Source organism: Fusarium phalaenopsidis (assembly GCF_050370095.1).
Source record: "Fusarium phalaenopsidis strain FUZ10S chromosome Unknown contig_32376, whole genome shotgun sequence".
Lineage (NCBI taxonomy): Eukaryota > Fungi > Ascomycota > Sordariomycetes > Hypocreales > Nectriaceae > Fusarium > Fusarium phalaenopsidis.
The window spans coordinates 635,101-654,338 of NW_028145382.1; the positions used below are offsets into that span (position 1 = coordinate 635,101).

Below are 19,238 nucleotides of genomic sequence, written 5' to 3' on the forward strand. Positions count from 1 at the left end.
TTCACTGCCGCTCCAATCTCAACGCTCAATTGACGCCGGTCCGAGTATCCCCGGTCTTCTCCTCATTGTCGATCCACTCACGTCCTTCACATGACCTTTCCTGTTATTATGCGCTTCGTTCCCCGCGTTTTCTCATCGGCCCGTGGCGGAGCGAAAGCGGATTTTTGACGCGATGGAGCAAGTTGACGACGGATTGAACGACTCTGGCAACTGGCCTGCAAGGAAGAGGCTTCGGACTTCGCATGCGGTACGTTTTGAGTTTGTAGACTGTGTGCTGATCTGAGCTGATGCGACACAGTGTGATGGATGTCGGACCCGTAAAACAAGGTCCCTGAACCCTCCATCCGAGACTCCCGTTATCAACGTATCTCTGACTCGGTTGATAGATGCGATGGAGGCCATCCTTGTGCCACGTGTGCCGCTGCGAATCAAGAATGCGCATATGGGTCTGAGGCGAACTCGTAAGCATAGAATGGACACCGTTCATGTCGCTGTGTAGTAATAATGGCACCTCAGAAGAAGCAAGACCGATGTAATCCTGGAGAGCGTCCTTCGAGTGGAGAGATCCCTCCACGAGCTCAAGTCCAATATCGTGAGTCGAGCTTCCGTTATCAGCGTGCATCCTCTGACCCACGCTGCTCCTAGTCGTCAATCAGTCCTCAGGTTACCAGTCAGCCCCAGTCTCAAGCTTCGCCGCAGGATCGTCGCACCAATTCTTTCTGTGGCTCAACACCAGACGCAAGCCTGCGGCGGAGGAGCTTTGCTATCCATACCCCTACCAGCCAGGACTATCGTGAGAATGGCAACAACTTTGAGAACGCCGTCTTGGACTCGATGCACACTTCAACAACAGAGTCTGTCCTGCAATGGCCGCACTTTGATGTATTTCCACAACTACGCAGCGACGGCATGTCGATATTCCACCTTGAGCAATCTCGCGCTCCGTTGGCGGTCACATCGAACCCGATATATCCCTATGTTGATGCCGATGCTATCGACTCAATACTCGACTCATTCGAACACAATGTGAACTTTTGGTATCCCACAATGTCACAGAGTCAGCTGCAAGCGATAAGATCGACAATGGAGAATGGGGTGCCAGCCGAGGACACTGTCCACTGCTGTCTCTGCTTGCTGACACTAGCGTTGGGATGTGCAAGCCAGTCTGTCGCTGGCCTACGATTTGCGACTGACTCTGAAGATGGAGAGAAAGAAAAAAGGCTTCGGAAGCGGAAGATGGGCGACGTCTACTTTCAACTAGCTTTGAAGAAGATACATGTCGCCCATCTTCAGGTTGACTCGGAAACGACCCAATGCCTATTCTTTGCTGCGTGAGTTGAGATTCATGTGCTTTTACTCAATACTAATCTTTCGCAGCATCTATTTTGCCTCGCTCGTTCGGCCCCTTCAAGCTTGGGAGTATCTGAGCGCCACAGCGACAAGATGCATGCTTCTCTTGTCGTATCCCTCAGACAAACCAGACGTTGAGAATGAGGAGCGGATCAGAAGAATATTCTGGTCTTGTTATATCCTCGAAAGGTACTACTGAGACAATAAGAATGTAGACCTTGACTAACACTACACGCAGCGACTACATGGCCGAGTTATCAGCTTGCCCACCCTCTGGAATTGCTCGGGTCGAATCTTCTGTCCAGCTCCCCAGCGTCTACCACACACACACTTCAGACAAGGAAGAAGAGGAGTCGTCGCTCTATTTCCTCGCCTGTATCAGCATGAGGCGTCTGCTTAACCGAGTACATCAGCTATTGTACGCGCGAGACTCAGGCGCCGCGTTCGACCAATCTCGATTTCCAAGGATCGTAGCTGAGCTTCAGCGCCAACTAGACGATTGGCGCGACGTGTTGCCGGCATCTTTCTACTTCAGCATCGACACGGAAGAGACTGCCACTGAGGCTGGAGGGTTCCTTCGACAACGTTACTTGACATGCAGGGGGGTCATCTACCGGCCGTATCTGATGTGGATGCTAAGTGACAGCCACGTGGGTGCGAACGACAGTGGTCTTGCTATCCCAGAGGCTTTGGTCAACTCTAAGGCGTGTTTGGATGCCTGCCTGCTTCATGCACTCAACCTGCGAGGCTTCTCACAGACGGTCATGATTGATACCTGGATATGTTCACTGTCGTAAGTGTCTTCTAATCACCGCCTCTCTCCCTATGTTAGAACAGTGAATACTGACCTAGCTAGTATGTCGGGGGCAATGCTCATACTCCTCGCAGCCTGTCAAGTGCCTGCTTTGAAGGATCTTATCAGCCATCGTGTCACTCGTGTGGGCGATCATCTCCAGCAGCTGTTCCACCACTGGCGTAGCATCTCTTTCGGAGCAGATTCGCCGAGCGTTGAACGAAGTTTGGGGCTGATCGAGAAAGCGGATGGGTATATCAAGGAATCATGCTAGCCTTTCATGTTTCTATACATGCACTAGCACTTTGAGGAGTGAACATTGGCATGCTTAATAGAAGTTGATGCCGTTCAGAGTTCAGACTTGTGAAGGACAAGTCCCACGTTTTGGCGATGGGAGAAAAGAGGGATTGTAAATTAGCCTTGTTGTATTCTTTCTAATTTTTCTCATACCTGGAGAGTGTGAGCTCTGGAATTCAAAGTGACACTTGCCGAATCGAGTGAAGGTGTCAACTGGCTAAGGGGTTCCTTTTCATCAACGGATTGTAGTCAATGGTTCCGTGCCTACCCTAGAAGAATCTGTGATTCGAGAGACACTTGAACAGCGCCACGGAGCAACTTCTTAGGCTGTTGTAAAAACGCCAATATTAAGCTAAAAAAGAGAATGTTTCAATACCATCATGAATTGGATGTAGGCTAAGGGCCGCTTCTTGCATTGAGTGCTGAGACACCATGGTCTGTGGCATAACACATAAAGGCGGGCTCTGGAGGCAAGATTTTCTCCTAGAACAAATCACCAGAAAATATTCAGGCGTCACTTTGAGAGAGATTTGCCCTTTCAATTTGCCAATTCACCTGAAGATTGTGGGTTGTGGCCTAGCCTAGCCCTCGAAGCGCCGTATCTCGATGACGACAATGACATCATCACCTTGGAATCCACATTCTTGCAGCCGAACTATCGACGTGAGACAACCTTTGCAATGGATTGTCCCCTCTAGACCTCGACATGTTCGGTGGACGCTTCCCAAGAAAGGTCCAACTCGAGTGTTGCACCGTGCCATCACAGCGCTGTCGAGTCTCACGGCCCTTCTCTACGCAACCACTACTGCATCACCGGTCGCATCTACGATCACCCAAGATGAGCTGGATGGACAGCTGGAGCCGGCCATCCAAGTCCCAAGCGACGCCTGCACCCTTTTACTTACTTCCCGGTGGCGAGGCGACGCCATATTGTCACTCATGTGGGAGAGTCATCAGCAATCGACGGACAACGGTAAAGGCCAAGGCCAACGACACGCCCGTCAAGTACTGTTCAAGCCGGTGCAGGACGAACAAGCCAGGGAAACTAGACCGTGAACTCGAGACGACGTTTGTGCAGCTTCTATCCGCGGAGGACGGTGGCCAAGCGGAAGTGAGAGGAAAGACCAAAGGGCAGGGAGGAGTTCGATCGAAGAAGAAGGGCAAACAGAGCAAAGGCGATGATAGAATCTTGGTACCTTGCAGCGCTGTCGAGGACCATGTTTTCGGGCCTCATCGATTGTCGATGGAAGAGTCTGAGCCCGAGAACGAAGACGTGATGGTCGATACAACAGTCCCTCTCCCACAGGGACTCCCAGGCGTGGCCTCTGCTGGAGAAGACATGGACCTTTCAGGAAATAAAGAGGGCGACAGCAGCGTTGACGGCCATGTATTGGTACGTATGGCAGTCCGCAGTGGAACACGTATTCGGCCACCACAGTCAGTGTCCGAGGTCAACGGGAACGTTGGTGGCGAAAAAGGACGCGCAGAGAGGATTCAAGAAACAGACGCCATGGTCGAAAAACGAAAAGAAGGCCAGAAAAGAGCAAAGGAGAGGGAAATGACAAAATGCGCGGCGCGAAGAGGTGTCGTCTTTGGGTTCCTCGTCGGTGAAGAGAGACGACTCTGTGAGGCTGTTATGGCGGGAAAGGCCGTCGAGCCGAGCTTTGCCAAGGGAGATTGGAGCATCAGATGGAGAGAATGACCTGGGCCAAGAGGAAAAAAATCTCCTGACGAGGTAAAGGGCGCGGCAACTGGTGGCTTGGCAACGGCGTGTCGATAGTCTAGTGCGGAATGCAGGTCATGAATGAGGCTGATTCAAAAGAAGAAGGTCCTTATCTTTGCCACAGCCGCCGCAGCCGCAGTGATCTACTAAGAAAGAGTCTAGAAGGCAATCAAAGAAACGACCGAGTTTCGAGAGCCGCCTTAGCAACGGGCATGGCGTGCTTCATGTGTCAACGACTCAGGAAAGCCTCGGCTGTAAATACCTCATCAGCTCTATCGAATTCATGCATGCGACCCCTGACCCAGCTCAAAGTCCGGACGCATTCCACAGAGCAAAGATCGCTGATAAGAGGCGCGGCTCCGACGTAGATAGCGGAGGGATGAACTAACACGTGTAACGATCGATCGAACTGGTTCGTCTCATGTTCATTGACTCGAAGGAATGAAGGAATTGTGATTGGAAGTGGCCGCTGAAGGAAGAGTCGTGAACCAACACTTTGAAGCTTTGGGCTAAGGAAAAGGCGTTGCTAGCCGATCCAGGGGTAGAGAAAAAAAGTGGTGACCATTTGGAGAACTCGGTCCTTTCTAGACAAGGATCAGGGCCTCTAGGATAATGTCAGGGCTTTGGCTGTCAGCCGATTGATGGCTTCTGACGTTGCAGAGCCCCAGCTGTCAGTTCGAAGCCCAACGGTCCACGATGGGCAGAGATTCGTGATGGAGTATTTTTTTTTCTTTTCTGGTGGTTAGAGTCCACTCATCATGGTATGGGGCCCCAGAATCTGGGGTTTGACGGTTACAATCTGGGGGATACACATCTCGAAGGAAGCGATTTGTAAAAGAAATGTCTGAAGCCCTCGTAATGCAATGACATCTGAGGTTCTAGTATGTAATGGCTTGCTCGATCGGGCAGGTCAACGCTTTCCACCCAAGTCCGTCAACGCCTCATCGCGCCAGGGTAGGACCAACAATAGCATGGTTATCTGTTGGTCCGGATTGCACATCAGGTACCCGGAAGGATCGTCGAACCAGGCACTCGGGTGTTGGCTGATGACGCCTCCCTGGCCTCGCCTGTGAAAAATGCCAGGATTCAAGGCCTTCATTTCGATTATCAGTGGTTCAGGAAATATCGAAACGTCGTTCCGTGGTGGCTTTCCTCATCAGACGCACGCTACGGATCGCCTCCCGAGATTCTCGGCATCCACTCGAGCCCCTGGTCCTCGCGCCACCTTTTCAGCTGAGATGCTGCACCACACTGCATGATCCCCAAGCCGGTATGTGCTGGTGTTCTGGGCCGAGAACGAGAACGCTCCCGTCGGCTTCGAGAACATGACCGGCTCCTAATTACCACCCCTAGCCGCCGCCCCCAAAATCAGGATATTTGGTGTTTGAGGCTTCGAGGCGTTTGTCGACAATCTGACTGCCCAAGGCTAAAAGATGACGAACGCGTATGGCGGCAGCCTCAATGTGATAGTATCGAGGGGTTGAGAGGTTACGCTAACCTCTATCATTGCAGAGTTTTTCGAACTGAACTGTATCTGTCATTATCTCTCTCAACGATTTCAGCTTGATTTTTATCTCCGAAGATCATGTCTTAAAACAAAGCTTGATAACGGGAACGTCCGCTTAATAAAAAGACACTTGGACCTTGGGGACCCTCTTCTGTTATCGGACCTTGCTGGACGGGGACGCCGGATACCTTCTACACAGGGCTTAGCTGGCCCCAAGCGAAACGGACGTTAGCCTTGGCGTGATTTAATGCCCTTAGCCAATAGACTACCCCAGAGCGATCAGCGAGTCAGTCGAGTTCTAGAATCCCAGCATCAACCAATGATGCCCTCAACGACGGCCCTGGGAGCCTCCATCAGCTACTGCGGAGGCTTGCTCCCCGGATTTTTAGCAAATGGCGCATTGTATCAGTGAAAGGGGCCTTCTAGACCATCCCCCACGGGTGCACCAAGCTGGGGGTGCAAGCGACTGACAGGTTTTGCCCAGGGGTCGGTGGTCGACGTTGAGTCCAAACCCGTCCCTGCGTTCAAATGCAGATCATCCCCGTCATCTAGAGAAGCGCCGTGCCTCGACGGCGTTCATTGCGATCACCGTTTTCTATGTCACGTCAAATTACATGAGCACCAACCTCACGGGGTCGTCGTCGTCGCCATGGCTGGATACCAACTCAACACTTATCTGGCTGTCAGCATCACATGGGTCGCTGCGCTGCTTGCTCTCATTGCGAGAGTGTTTGCACGACGCATGACAAAGATCCATTGGTGGTGGGATGACTACCTCTGCTTGGGGGCCTTTGTAAGTTGCATCGTCACTTGTTGGGTATTGACAGAGGCTAATGGACTCTAGGTGTTTTGCTGCTTCTACTGCATCGTCTTGATAACATGTAAGGCCTCTCGGAGGAAGTGGGCGCCCTCAGATGCTAATGGTTCTTAGGGACGGTCAAGTGGTACATGGGTCAAACACTTGAGCCATGGCTGAGCGAGGAGAAGAGAGAAGACATTCTGCTTCACTCAAGATTCATGCAGTTCCTCGTCTCGCTTAGCTACAGCTACGCCATCGGCCTGTCCAAGCTGTCGATTCTTCTTTTCTACTGGCGCATCTTTAAGCAATCCGCCATCCGAATCCCCATCCAGATTATGCTCGTAATCACAGGCATCTGGCTCGTCCTCCGTACTTTCATGGTCATCTTCCATTGCGTCCCTGTGCAAGCATACTGGGACCATTCTATTAAGGATGCCACCTGCAATATCAACGACACACAGTTCTTTTTTGGAACTTGTCTGACGCATTTTGTGATGGACATCATCATCTTGGCTCTTCCCGTTATCGAGGTCTTCAAGCTGCGTCTTCGACTGGGGCAAAAATTCGCCATTACGGCTCTCTTTATTGTTGGTTTTATGTAAGTGCCTTTGTTCCATGTTGACAAAAAGATGCTAACGACTCTAGTGTTTGCCTCGCTTCCATGTTTGTTATTATTGAATCGATCCGATACGACACAAAGACGACACAGATGCCGCGAGATATGGCCCTCAACGACATCTGGGGCTGCGTCGAGATTAATATCGCCATCGTCTCTGGTAACTAGCCCCAAGCTAATACTTCACCCATGAACCATGCTAACCTACGCGTCTTAGGTTGCTTTCCTTTACTCCGACCCATCTTCCGCCGCATCCTACCTTCGTCCTTCCTTAGCTCCACCGGCAGCAGCCATCCCATCAGCCGATCTACACACGCCATCCGCCTCACAACCCTCAACAGAACAAACAAAGAAAAGGAGATTGACGAGTCGAGTTCCACACACAACCTCGCAGACCCAGAGCACGGGCTTGCAGGCACATCAGAGTTCGAGGCGATCGACAACAAGGAGGGCATCCAGACCGTGATAACAAGCCAGATGCAGGGCTCCCGTCTATCCCGAGACCACGGCGATGCGGGCATCTACGTCCGAAGCGACATGGTGGTGGTGGAGGAACATACTTATGCGATGAAACGATAAAAGGGTGGTTGCGAGAGCCGTCTCGAATACTACGTTTTTCCTAATCAGTGACTTATTAATTATTGACTTTTTATTAACTGTCAGATTCAGGCAGATCGTTCCCAAACCCACTAGGCGTAATAGGGGAGGATGCGTTTCAGGGCTCACAGGTGAGTACTTGACTTTACATAGGTAGTAACTGTAGTCTTTCTCGTAGTATCCTTGCCAGTCCCGGTGCGCGACTCCCCTCTGCTTAGAGAGAGCGTGTGCTGTGTCTTTCAGATATTTGCGCATGATGTTGATTCAGTGACTTGCTTTTTCACAGGTGGTTGTATCATTTCCTCCTATTCCCTTTTCTACTTCTTCTAAAAGACCATCAAGCCTGGCCAATCTGAAAATGCCGTCGGCCTTGTTCATCCCTCTTGAGTTCCTTCACCGCGGTCCCATCAGCACATCGCACCACTCGGCCATCTCCAGGAGGCAGAATCACATGTAGAGTCTTCCAAGGCGCCTTGAAGCCAGACTCCTCATGCCTGACAAACTTGACCTTGATCTCTGCGCTGCCAGCCGCATAAGAAACCTCATACTTGGATATCCTGTTCTTCGCCACAGCCGAGACGCCATCGTCTTCATACCACGCGTTGTCGTACCACTTATCTCCAAGGCTGTCCTTTGGTGGAAAGATTTCGACGGCTCGGTAGTCGTCTAGCGGTAGTTGGGCAGGGTTGGTCGTTTCACCTGGTGATAGTACTTGGACGTCTTTTCCAATCTGGATAGCTGAGCCGACTTTTGCGAGGACAGGGATGCCGGCACCATGCCACTCGGCATCCAATGTAACCCACTGGCCAGCTGGGAGGTGTTGATAAGGGGCGTTGAGGTTGATAAATCCGTCGCCGTTATCAGAGGCCTTGGGAAGGTATACTTGCGCTTTGGAAGCACCGGGTTCAAAGACACCACCGATCAGCAGAGAATCACCGAGCCAGTACTGCGTCTCTCCATCCATAATCTTCTCGGTCCAAACCTCTGAGTCAGTCTCATAGCCCCATCCCGCCCAGCGCTGCGGTGGGATCGCATGCTGGTGACTTTCCAACATGAGAGAGTACAGATACGGCATCAGCGCATACCGACGCTTGATCGTCTTTCGAACCAGGTGTGTGATTTCGGGATACATCCAAGGCTCAATGACATCCCCAACTTGGTTGTCGTTGCCGGTTTTGAAGCAGTTGATGGCGAAGCGAGGCGAGTAGATACCCTGTTGAACCCAGCGGACGAGGAGTTCAGGGGATGGCTGGGGTCCCTCGAAACCCCCAATATCGTGGCCATAGCATTGCATAAGAGACATGCCCGCGTTGAGAGACAAGGCATTAGCTCCCTTCATGCTTGACCAACTGGTGACGTTGTCCCCGCTCCAGGAACTACACGCATATCGCATAGTTCCAGCCGTGGCGCTGCGAGTGAGAACAAATGGCCTCACATCTGGATCCGCGTCGACCAAGGCATCATGCGAAGACTTTCCATGTAGCTCGGTTTGAAGACTCCGACCCCAGAGTCCAACTTCTGGGCGATATCTGGCGGCTTCTGGAATGGTCAGGGATGGCTCGTTGAGTGCGCACCTCCACTCATCGTCGGCGATGACGTATTCATTGTTATCATTCCACATGCAGTCGATGCCCTCTTCGCGTAGCGTTTTGATGCCTTCGTACCACCACTTGAAGCCAGCCGCTGAAGTAAAGTCGATGTGGCCACCCAAACCGCTTTCACCTCCTCCAGCACTCCATAGCCTGGCGATGGCACTTTGATTGGTATGCGGGTCTGTGAACAAGGCACCGGCATCCTTCAGCTTCTGGTACTCGGGATGGTTCTCGAGAACATAGGGCTTGACGTTGGCAATCAGCCTCATACCAAGCTTGTGGTATTCTTCGATAAAAGCCTTCGGATCCGGAAAGCGATGGTGGTTCCATGTGAACACGTTTCGAGTCTTGGGAGGGTGCTCGGAGACAGTGTATCCAGAGGACATCTGATAAGCGGAGCAAGGGATGTCGTTTTCTTTCATCTTTCTGGCGAGCTCGAGAAGCGCTTCGGATGCTGGAGGGTCGTCAAGCATCGAGTACTTCATGCCTCCAGAGAGATATCCAAAAGCCCAGCGAGGAACGAGCAAGGGATACCCGGCAAGTCTGGCATAGGTGGTGACAATGTCCTTGAGCGTCCTCCCAACAATCATGTACTCCTCCAAGCCGCCGTAGTCCTGACGAAGGACCTTGTAGTGACCCCACATGCCATCCATCTCGGATCCGATTGAGTACTCGCCTCTGGCATGGCTGGTTGAGAAGAGCGCAACACAACCACGAGGAGTAGCATTGATGAGAAGTGGAATGTTCTTGTACAGGGGGTCTGTCTTGTAGTTGTCGTAGCCAAAACTGTCGGTGGCGGAGAGTTGGAATCTCCGGCCAGAGAGATTCATTGGAGCCGCCTTTTCGCCAAGGCCGACATGAAGAGTACCACGGTTGTATCTGGAATAATGTCCCACTCCTCCGCCGTTGACTACATACGCGCGATGAGGGAGATCCTGGTGGAGGGGTGCATCGTTCGAGTCTCCGAGAGATACGCTGACTAGAGGGCACGAATCACTCCAGTCCACTCTGGCGCTGATTTCTCCAATGCGAATTTCCTTGCTCAATTCTGCCGCTTGGAGGTTTATTTGAGCATCCGACAAGTCTTTGGTGGGTGTTGGGATGCTAGGATGAGGTGGCAGAGGGTGACTGTCACTGATGTATGTTGTTCGAAAGACATTGTGGAAAACAGCCTCGAAAGAAAAGCTGAATGGGAATTCGGGGTCTTGGGACTTGAGATGCACGGAGGAGCTTGCCTCACTGCCTTGGTCGGCTTCAGGACGCAGAGTCCAAGATGAGGGGACGCGTTCGTGCTGAGGCATATTTGCGATGCTACCTTGAGCTGAGGAGCAAATGTCTGCCGCATCACACCTGGACAGCCCCCTGCTTAAGTAGTATTTGTACTTCTACACACATCCTCTAGAATAATCACTCCTCTCCTCACTGCCGAACGGCCATTAAATGGTCGTCTGCATAAACGTGTATGAGGGATTGGCTGCATAGCGACGGACCCCGCAGAGTGTGGAGTTGATGGCGTCGATTGCAGCCAAATCTGAGCCGTAGCGTGAGGGGAACGTTCCATTCATGGTGAGATAATCTGGCATGTTTGACGCTCTAGAGAGCAGGGGAGATATTTCGAGCCGATTAAAGCAATGGCACGTAGTGATGAGCCAAGATACAAGAATAAGGTCTTTCAAATAGCTATGTCTATAGTAATAAATAAGAACACCGCGTCTATAGGCTGAGGTGCATCTCTACTTGCGAAACGAAAAGGTTTCGACCTCTCTCCACCATCCACGATCATACTTCCAAAGGTTCAACCCGTTGACTGTTCCCCGAATGTCTTGGAAGCTATCCTGCAGTTCTTTCAGGCACTCAACCACTCTTGCCTTGTCATCTTCCTTGTTCATGATGGTGTAATGCCCCCTCCATCTTTCCTGCTGGTCTTGTCGACTGAGAAAAGGCCCCCATTTGTCTCTGAGCTCGGATCGTATCTTCGCCGCTTTCTTCTGTCCCTCTGAGATTCTGATACCAATACCCTTGCTCATCTCATATATGTCTTCTTTCTTAACCGTGATGTCGAATTTTGTGGTGTATTGTGATATCTCCTCAATGTCTTGCTTCAGCTGGTGCAGCTTGGAGCCAGGTAGAGCGTGGAATAGTGTGATATGGGCCTCCACCTTCAACATGCGTGTAGGAAACCACTGTCTTCGTAACGTCGTCATGGCCTCATGGTGAGCATCATCGGTCCAGAGTGTCAAGACATAGTGGTCCTCCTCTTCTGTCGCAGTATTGGGCCTGTGGCTTTCGCGACGTTCATGTTGAGGGTTGGTTTGGTGGTGGATGTTGGCTCTGGAGCTCAAAGTTGGCATTTGCTGTCTCGACAACGCCTGCATTGACGCGGCATCTTTGGAGCATGTCATGATTCTGGCAAAGGCTTGAAGAGATAGACAAGAGGTTCGAAAAAGTGGCATGCTGACGGTAAGAAGCGTGATGGATGCCAGTTGGTCTTTGATGCCGGGCCAGGGAAACCCGCTTTTTACACGTAAAAAGTCCTGACGTCAACGACTTGAGGAGTCAAGCCAGAAGCAGACAATGCCTGGAAATCCAGGGGCAAGTAATGCACCTAATATTGGGTATCTACGATAGATATACCACAATCTACTTGAATATTTCACCCGCTTACTTTCATGTAGGTATATCATAACGGGGCTCAAGCGAATGCCCTATGCTTTGCAATTCCTACCCAGTAGATCGCTAAGACGCCCCAACTAGATACATTCTGTTGTCGGCTAAATAAATCCAGCACTCTCAAAAATACACCCCTAGAGCCTTGAATCAGCCGTGAGGATAGGCCGTTGCCGACCTATCACTACCTGGAGACGGCCGCCATAGCCTTCAGGAGGGTTATCCTCTCCTCCATAGCGCGCCGAAGGTCGTTCTCTGGCCAGATTGACGTGACAACAACTTCATCACCAGGCTCTAGTAAAATATTTGGCGCTGGGCCTACAATGTCTGTGAGGGCCTTCTGAAAGATATCCTTGTCTGCAGGTTTGATGTTACTGAACCTGACAATGTAGATGGGGGGCCCCTCGTTGGTTCCAGGCATGTTGCAAGGCGGTGGAAAAGATCGGTAAGGAAGGCGATTGTCGAAGTGAATTGAAAGCTGATATTATGTGAGGGAAAGTCTTGTTATCGGGCTTCCCAAATAGAAGCAAAGAGCAGGTGGTGACCTGGCTTATATATCTGGTCATACTTGGCTTTTGTTGGCCTTAATCCCCCTTGTAGTGTGGCTCACTGCTGATATTATCACTGAACGCGTTTGTAGCGAAGCCCCTCTGGAAGGATGAACAAGAGGTTGTCACGGAGGAAAATATGAGCCCCTGAGTAAAGCCCATTACTTAAAGTAGCTGTGGTGGGTTCGTAGTAGATCTAGACGGGTTTCCATATTCACTATCTTAGGGAGGCGTAGCAATGTTGAAACACAAAGTACACTTTAATTCACTATTTCAGTGACTTATTCGCATAGATGGAGAAAGTGATTGAATGCGTGCGCTTTGGAATTTCTACCTAGTGGATGGCTAATACCTGTGAACTACCAAATATGCACATGATTATTGACCGAACAAGCCAGACACTTCCAAAGCTACCCCGAGATTCTTGGATCAGACCTTCGGAGATAGGACTTCGTCCCATCCACTCCTTCCTGGGTGGGGTGGATGTCCAAGGAGAACTACTTGCGCTTCTCCTTCAGAGAGCGCTTGAGCTCCTCGGATTCCTTGTACGAGGAGATGATGTATTCTTTATCAATCACATAGAAAGTCTACCACGCCTGGGTGCTCAAGACTTCTCGTAGTGCCTTGGTGAGACGATCGTCATTTCCGACCTCAGTCGTGCTGAGATAGACTGTGTGGACAGGCGCGGGCATTTTGATAGATAGTAGAGAAAATTGGTGAAAGGTCGAGTATTGCGATGATTTGAGGATTGATTTGATGCGAGGGAAAGTTGTGTTGCTTGTAGAAGGAAAGAGCAGAGGCATCTTGGCTTGCGGTTTTTATATCTGTTCATTCTGGATTATCTCCGGTCACCGGCATCCGCTGACAATGACTGATGGCCTGAAGATTGTCCCTGAATCCGTTAATAACCGGGTGCGGCTGTGAAGATGTCTTATCAAAGAGCAGAAGAAGATAGGCTCTGAATAAGGCAAGTTCCTTAAGGCAGCTGAATATTAGTTATTAATAGGTTGCGATTATTAGTCTTGCTAATATTCCTCATAGAGGTTATAAGCTAGTCTTATTTGGATATATTTATATGGGTACCTCGCTTAAATATTTCTCTTTTTCCCTTATTGTATGTTTTAACCCTAGTATCTACTACATTTTTAACATATGTCTTTTACGCTTGGCCTGTTACCACAACCCGTAAATGCTATGCGCTCTAGAATTCTGCCTTTTTAACAACTATTACGCCTTGACTAGTGCATACATAGCAAGTAGAGCAAGAATCAAGACCCCCACACCTCATTACAAACCTGCACGCAGCCACATAGCAGCTCGACCTCTGCACCATCTTCTACTCCTTTTGCCCCTGACAGGTGATCACGATCAGGGGCGATGTCGAGAGTGTGAGACTCATTTGACCAATAACATTATGTGTTTTCCCTTACATACGTAGTAGCCCCTGATCTCCTTAGCCCGAGGAGTTTCTGAGCTACAAGTTATGGTAGCTAGGTTCCTCGGCCTTTTCTGTGCTGTGACCTCGCCAGCAGCACCAATCTTTTGACGCTCATCCATGATTTTCTTGACCTCTTCAAATGTCTTGTACGTGTAGGTGAGATAGTATCCTTTATCAAAATTTAGATGTGTAACACACCACACGTTCGGCCCGGCGAATTCCCGTACTTTCTGAACGAGGTAAGCATGATCTTTAACCTTGGCTGCGCTGATCATGAAAAGTGTGACGGGCGTTGGGGTCGTCATTTTGCTAAATAGTCAAAAGATTTGGTCAAGAATGTGTGTTAAGATGAATTGTGAAGTTGATATAGTGTAAAGGGGTTGCTATTGCTTGAAGAAGGAAAGAGATGGGGGGGTTTGGCCTTCTGGCTTATATATCTGTTGATACTCAGTCCTCAGTTGGTCACTAATGCTCACTGGTCATGATGCATTGCTTGAATAGTGTCGCTTAATCCCTTTGTGACATGGTGTAGCTTTGAAGAGATGAGCAGCGGGTTGTCACAGAAGGGCGATAAGCTCCTGAATCAAGCAAGTTCTCTTTAGTGACTATCAGCCTGACACGCCCAAACGGGTTTGCATTTACTCACCGCCTGGAGAAAGCACGAAAATGTGGTTGATCACAATGATATCTCCAACAGGTCCATCTGTCACAATATCAGAGAACACATGTATCAGCACGTCACGATATGATAACCCGCTACCGTGACACACCGTAACTTGGCGAGGCAAGGTAATCACAACTGAAACATCGTAGTGAAATGCTATATCACATTGACTCGAAGGTGCAGTTTTCACTCGGACTCTGTTAGACCGGATTGGACACAGGCATGATTCGACTCTCCGATTCTCCAGAAAGGAAGCCAAGTAAAGGTTGGGTAATTAGTAATATACACCCTGTGTATCCAAAACGCCTTATGAACAGTCTATTATAATCTAAATCAGTCCAACGCCTCCATGACCAACCCAGCAGTGTCCAGCTAGCCTTCCCAATCCAGACATATGCCTACACTTTCTCCTCCTCGAGACGGGTAGAAGGTACATCGGAAGTGCGCTGAGAATATGGGCGTGGTCTTTTGTTTCGGTTACCTATGTCGGGTTCGCATTTGTGAAGTCGGCTTCTTCCTCAGCAATGAGCTTCAGAACGGAGGCCTTAAGCTCCTCTGGGTTCCTGGTTGAGTAAATGATGTACTCGCCGTCCCTTTCACAGGTCTGCACGCACCAAATTTCCTTGCCCAGGAGAGTATTTATCGCGTTTGACAGCCTCCGTTCAGATGGAACCGAGGGAAAAGAGAGCCTAAAATACGTAGTCTTAGCTCCGAAAATTGGGTGATGCATTTTGCTAGTCGGCAGAAACAATCGGTGAAGAAAGCAGGTGATTGGGTGAGTAGTAAAGTTGAGAGGTTCGTGTTATGTGAGGGATGATGTTGTTTCTTGTCGAGGGAATGGCCGAATGGAGACTTGTCGTAATATATAGGTATCCATGCTTGAGTCATTAGGTCACTGACTCTCGCTAGAGACGATGCATTGTAAATCTGTTTGAAGCAGGTTGTGGTTCAAAGGCTACGTAGTAATTTGCCATTGAGCATTAATTCACTCCTTAAGGGAGGAAGAAGGCAGGGAACTAATCCCTCGGGTAGAGGAAAGGTAGCACCTTGAAAAGAAAGGAAAAGAAAAGCTTTCTAACATTTCTTAGTACAACAGCAACCAGAGGGAATCTCAGGTCTTTACTTTCATCGTGGTACCTGCGAAGAATACTACTTTTTGCTGTGGCAACCAACTGCCTTTTGAGGCCTCCTATAGAAACATAATTTTACACTCCACGTTCGCATACACAGAGATTCAAGTGAATACCACGGGCTTATAATTTCTATCTAGTGGATATTTGACACACCTGGACTAGATACACATCCTATTATAAGCCAAGTGAATCCAGGACTATCTCATGAGTCCCGTGCAGTCATTTCAAGGTAGATCATTATCCATCTGAACCATCTACTTCCTGAGAGCAGCAGAGGGCTGAGGGGTAGGGGGCGGCGGGGGAGGGGGCGGGGGCAGGGGTGAGCTTTCCCGTCTTGTTCGTGGCTGAGCCTGCGGCTTTTGGCGTCTGGCTCGCTTTAGACGCCTGGCTTCTTTTGGCTGAGACTGCGGCTCTGGACAGTTGGCTTCTTCCTCAGCTATGTACTTGAGGATACCCGCTTTGAGCTGCTCTGGATCCCCCGTCGTGATGATGACGTAGCTGTCGCGCTTCCTGACATAGGAGATCTGGTATTGCAGCACCTGGGTTCTCAGGCCTTCTTCGATGCATGATTTGCATGAAGCCTCGTTAGCAGGGAGTTCAAACGTTACAGTTTTGGGCCCGAAGATTCTGCTGCTCATCTTGCTGGATGGTGGATACAAGTAGGTAGTGGAAAAGTTGAGTCTTGAGATGCGTTGGGAAGTTAATGTGATGCGAGTGGGAATGTTGTTGTTTGTAGAGAATGCGAGACAGAGGGGGGGGCTATCTCGTGCTTTATATCTTCATACCATGAACTTGCTGCTCACTGACGCTTTGGCGATGACGCATTAGGATCCAGTTTGGAGCAGGTTGTCACTCTGAAGGGCCTAGTGGTGAGTTATTCTGGGGCAGGGATAATCCACTGATTGGAAGGCAAGTTGTGTAAAGTGAATCTTGGTTTGGGAATCCCTGAAAGGTTCTCTTTACTTCTTGCGGTAGGTAGGGACGGGTGAATCTGAGTTGGGGCATCACCGCCACTGTCACTACCAAGGCCACTCTTGAGAGACAGGCGTTAGCTTGAGTTCGTCCTTCAAAGAGGAAGATGGGTGTAGCGTGTTGATCCTTCCTTAGCAAAAGGGAAGATGGAATCTTGAACTGAACATGAGAATAAGGTTTACGTTATTCATGCCTCTTTCGGCTTCATCCTCTTGAATGATTGAACCCGTTATTCTTACATATGAAAATAGTCGAGTTCAAATGAAGGTTTCATACCAGTAAATCCCCCCCCAAAGAAGCGTTAATACGTCTCAACTACATATACAACAGCCTCTAGCTAGCCGTCCTAGGATAGAATTATCCATCCAAACCATTCACTTCTTTAGGGAGTTAGAAGGTGAAGGGGAAGTGGGTGAGCCGGGCTTGGATGTCGCTGTACCCCGTGCCCCAGGCAATGGCATTAGACGGACGTCAACCGCAGCAAAGCACTTCTGGAGAGAAGACCTGAGCTTTTTTGGGTTCTCGATCGTGTATACGGTGAATTCTTCGTCTCGCTTTGAATACGACCATTTGTCGCCGAGGAAACCCCCTGAAAGTTGCAGTGCCCAAATTACGTATAAGTTGGACAGGCCGGGTGGCACCTCCAAAACGAACTTAAAAGAAGCAGCTTCGGACCGTTCGGACAAGGGGACTTCCATGTTGCTAGATGGAGAAAGACTCGAGAAAAAGAGCAAGTGTCGAGATGAAGTGTGAAGTTGATTCATGTGAGACGGTATGCTGATGCTTGTGGAGGGAAGATATGAGGAGGTTTTGCCTCGTGATCTATATGTATGTACACATGCCTGGATCTTTTGTTGGTCACTGGCACTCTCTGTCGATGATGCATTGCTCTTCCAATTGGGGTAGAGTGTGGCTCTGAAGAGCTGAGTGGTAACTTGCCACCGAATAGAACCTAAGTTGCTTGAGGTGAATCTCGGTGTTGGAACGTCTAAAGGGGTTCTCTTTACCTGTACCTTAATCACGGTTCAAGCATCATCGCCAAGTCCATCACCCTGAGTCAAGGGCGTGTTTCCCCGTCAGACTCTACGACACTCATCCTCAAGAGACAGACATCGGTAGAATGTCAAACATACGAAGACCACACAAGGCTGTACCAACACCAGACTCGTCCCATGGTTGCATCGGCAGCTGACACACTCCTTATGCCCGAAACCGGGATGTGCATTAATCTGCCGTGTCTCACCGCCCAATATCACTGAAGTCCGATAAGCCACGATGCTAACGGGCGCGCCGAACTCGCACCAGGACATCACACACACCATCATCAGCCTATCTCCCGCCAATAGATAATGGCCGACAACCAACAGTCTTCGGGATCAGCTCCCGAGCCATCTTTCGCTCCTTTCCAAAAACTGCCTCCGGAGCTGAGATATCGCATCTGGAACGATGCGCTGGCTGTCACCGCCGAGCAGCGTTTGATACGCCTTAACATCCACGACCGGCGTTATAAGACGCATCACTCGTGCATCGCCGTTCATAACCATTTCTGCGGGCAGCATACGCCTTGCAAAACGTACATAAATGGCCAGCCGAGTCGCATCTCAAATTGCATGATCAACGGGTATTTTGCGTATGATCGAGAGGATTCCCAGGGACCTGAAGACCCAAAGCGAAGGGCAAACCTCAGGAATATCGGACTTTCCTGTCATGAGGCCCGGTCGATGGTTGTCTCGAGATATCCCGAGACCTTGAGAGTTTACCGTGGCAGCTATCTTCAAGGCGAGGGCACACGCTATATTCGATGCGACCCAGCAAGCGATGTTCTTGTCATCACCAAGATGCCGGTCCATAATTCGCACCCGCATCCCTCCCCGGGTGGAAACCCTTTAGTCATTATGGAAGAGCGGTCCCTTTCGATGAGATATCCTCGGGATTCTAGGCTCTTTGCAGAGTTCCGTCGCATGCTCTCAAGTTTTCAACACGTCGCATTCCTTCACCAAGGACATCGCCGAAGATCATTCCCCTTGGACCTTGCGAGGTCAGAAGATTTCATCAGTCTTCTATTCTACTTTGAGTCCCTAAAGTCTCTGTATCTCTGGCCGGATCCTGATCTTTGGCCCGACGTGTACGAGAACGTGGTCGAGGTCGAGAACATTGAGGACCTCCGAATCTTGGACTACGAGCCTCGATGGGACATAGAAAACACGGCGGAGGATATCATGAACAAGTATAAAGTGCGAGCTGAGACTCAGAATGCGCATTTTGTTGAGGGCGAGGAGCACTGGATCCCGAAACCAAAGCCCCTTGAGAAGATTGGGTGTTATGCTGCGGTAGCTTGGTTACCAAAACGCATTACGGAAGATGAGCTGGAGATGGGGATTATGCCGGGTATGTCATCGGAGGGTGATGACGATCCTGCGACGTACGACTTTTCCGCGACGGCATACTAGATAATACATGGACTTGTGGCGTTAAACGGCGTTGGATCTGTGATGATGACAAGATTGAATGAAAGATTTGTCATTTGCTATTGACGCCTACA

General features: G+C 50.0%; 4 protein-coding genes across 4 annotated transcripts; 3 read left to right on the plus strand and 1 right to left on the minus strand.

The window, feature by feature from the left end:
* Positions 1 to 172: 172 nt before the first annotated feature.
* Positions 173 to 2,417, plus strand: LRP88_14832 (fungal specific transcription factor domain-containing protein; the record flags this gene model as incomplete). The annotated part of the gene is made up of 8 exons (XM_083251166.1): positions 173 to 251; positions 398 to 461; positions 517 to 592; positions 646 to 1,326; positions 1,378 to 1,483; positions 1,510 to 1,526; positions 1,578 to 2,143; positions 2,207 to 2,417. The coding sequence occupies 8 exons, from the start codon at positions 173 to 175 to the stop codon at positions 2,415 to 2,417; spliced, it is 1,800 nt and encodes a 599-aa protein (XP_083093201.1).
* A 3,902-nt stretch (positions 2,418 to 6,319) lies between these two features.
* LRP88_14833 (uncharacterized protein) lies at positions 6,320 to 7,664 on the plus strand (the record flags this gene model as incomplete). The annotated part of the gene is made up of 5 exons (XM_083251167.1): positions 6,320 to 6,463; positions 6,515 to 6,551; positions 6,602 to 7,067; positions 7,115 to 7,245; positions 7,303 to 7,664. 5 exons carry the CDS (start codon positions 6,320 to 6,322, stop codon positions 7,662 to 7,664), a joined length of 1,140 nt encoding a protein of 379 aa, XP_083093202.1.
* Positions 7,665 to 8,019: 355 nt separating this feature from the next.
* LRP88_14834 (glycosyl hydrolases family 31-domain-containing protein) lies at positions 8,020 to 10,575 on the minus strand (the record flags this gene model as incomplete). The annotated part of the gene is made up of 1 exon (XM_083251168.1): positions 8,020 to 10,575. One exon carries the CDS (start codon positions 10,573 to 10,575, stop codon positions 8,020 to 8,022), a length of 2,556 nt encoding a protein of 851 aa, XP_083093203.1.
* A 7,470-nt stretch (positions 10,576 to 18,045) lies between these two features.
* LRP88_14835 (uncharacterized protein) lies at positions 18,046 to 19,146 on the plus strand (the record flags this gene model as incomplete). Its single annotated transcript, XM_083251169.1, has 1 exon — positions 18,046 to 19,146. The coding sequence occupies one exon, from the start codon at positions 18,046 to 18,048 to the stop codon at positions 19,144 to 19,146; it is 1,101 nt and encodes a 366-aa protein (XP_083093204.1).
* Between the last annotated feature and the right edge of the window lie 92 nt (positions 19,147 to 19,238).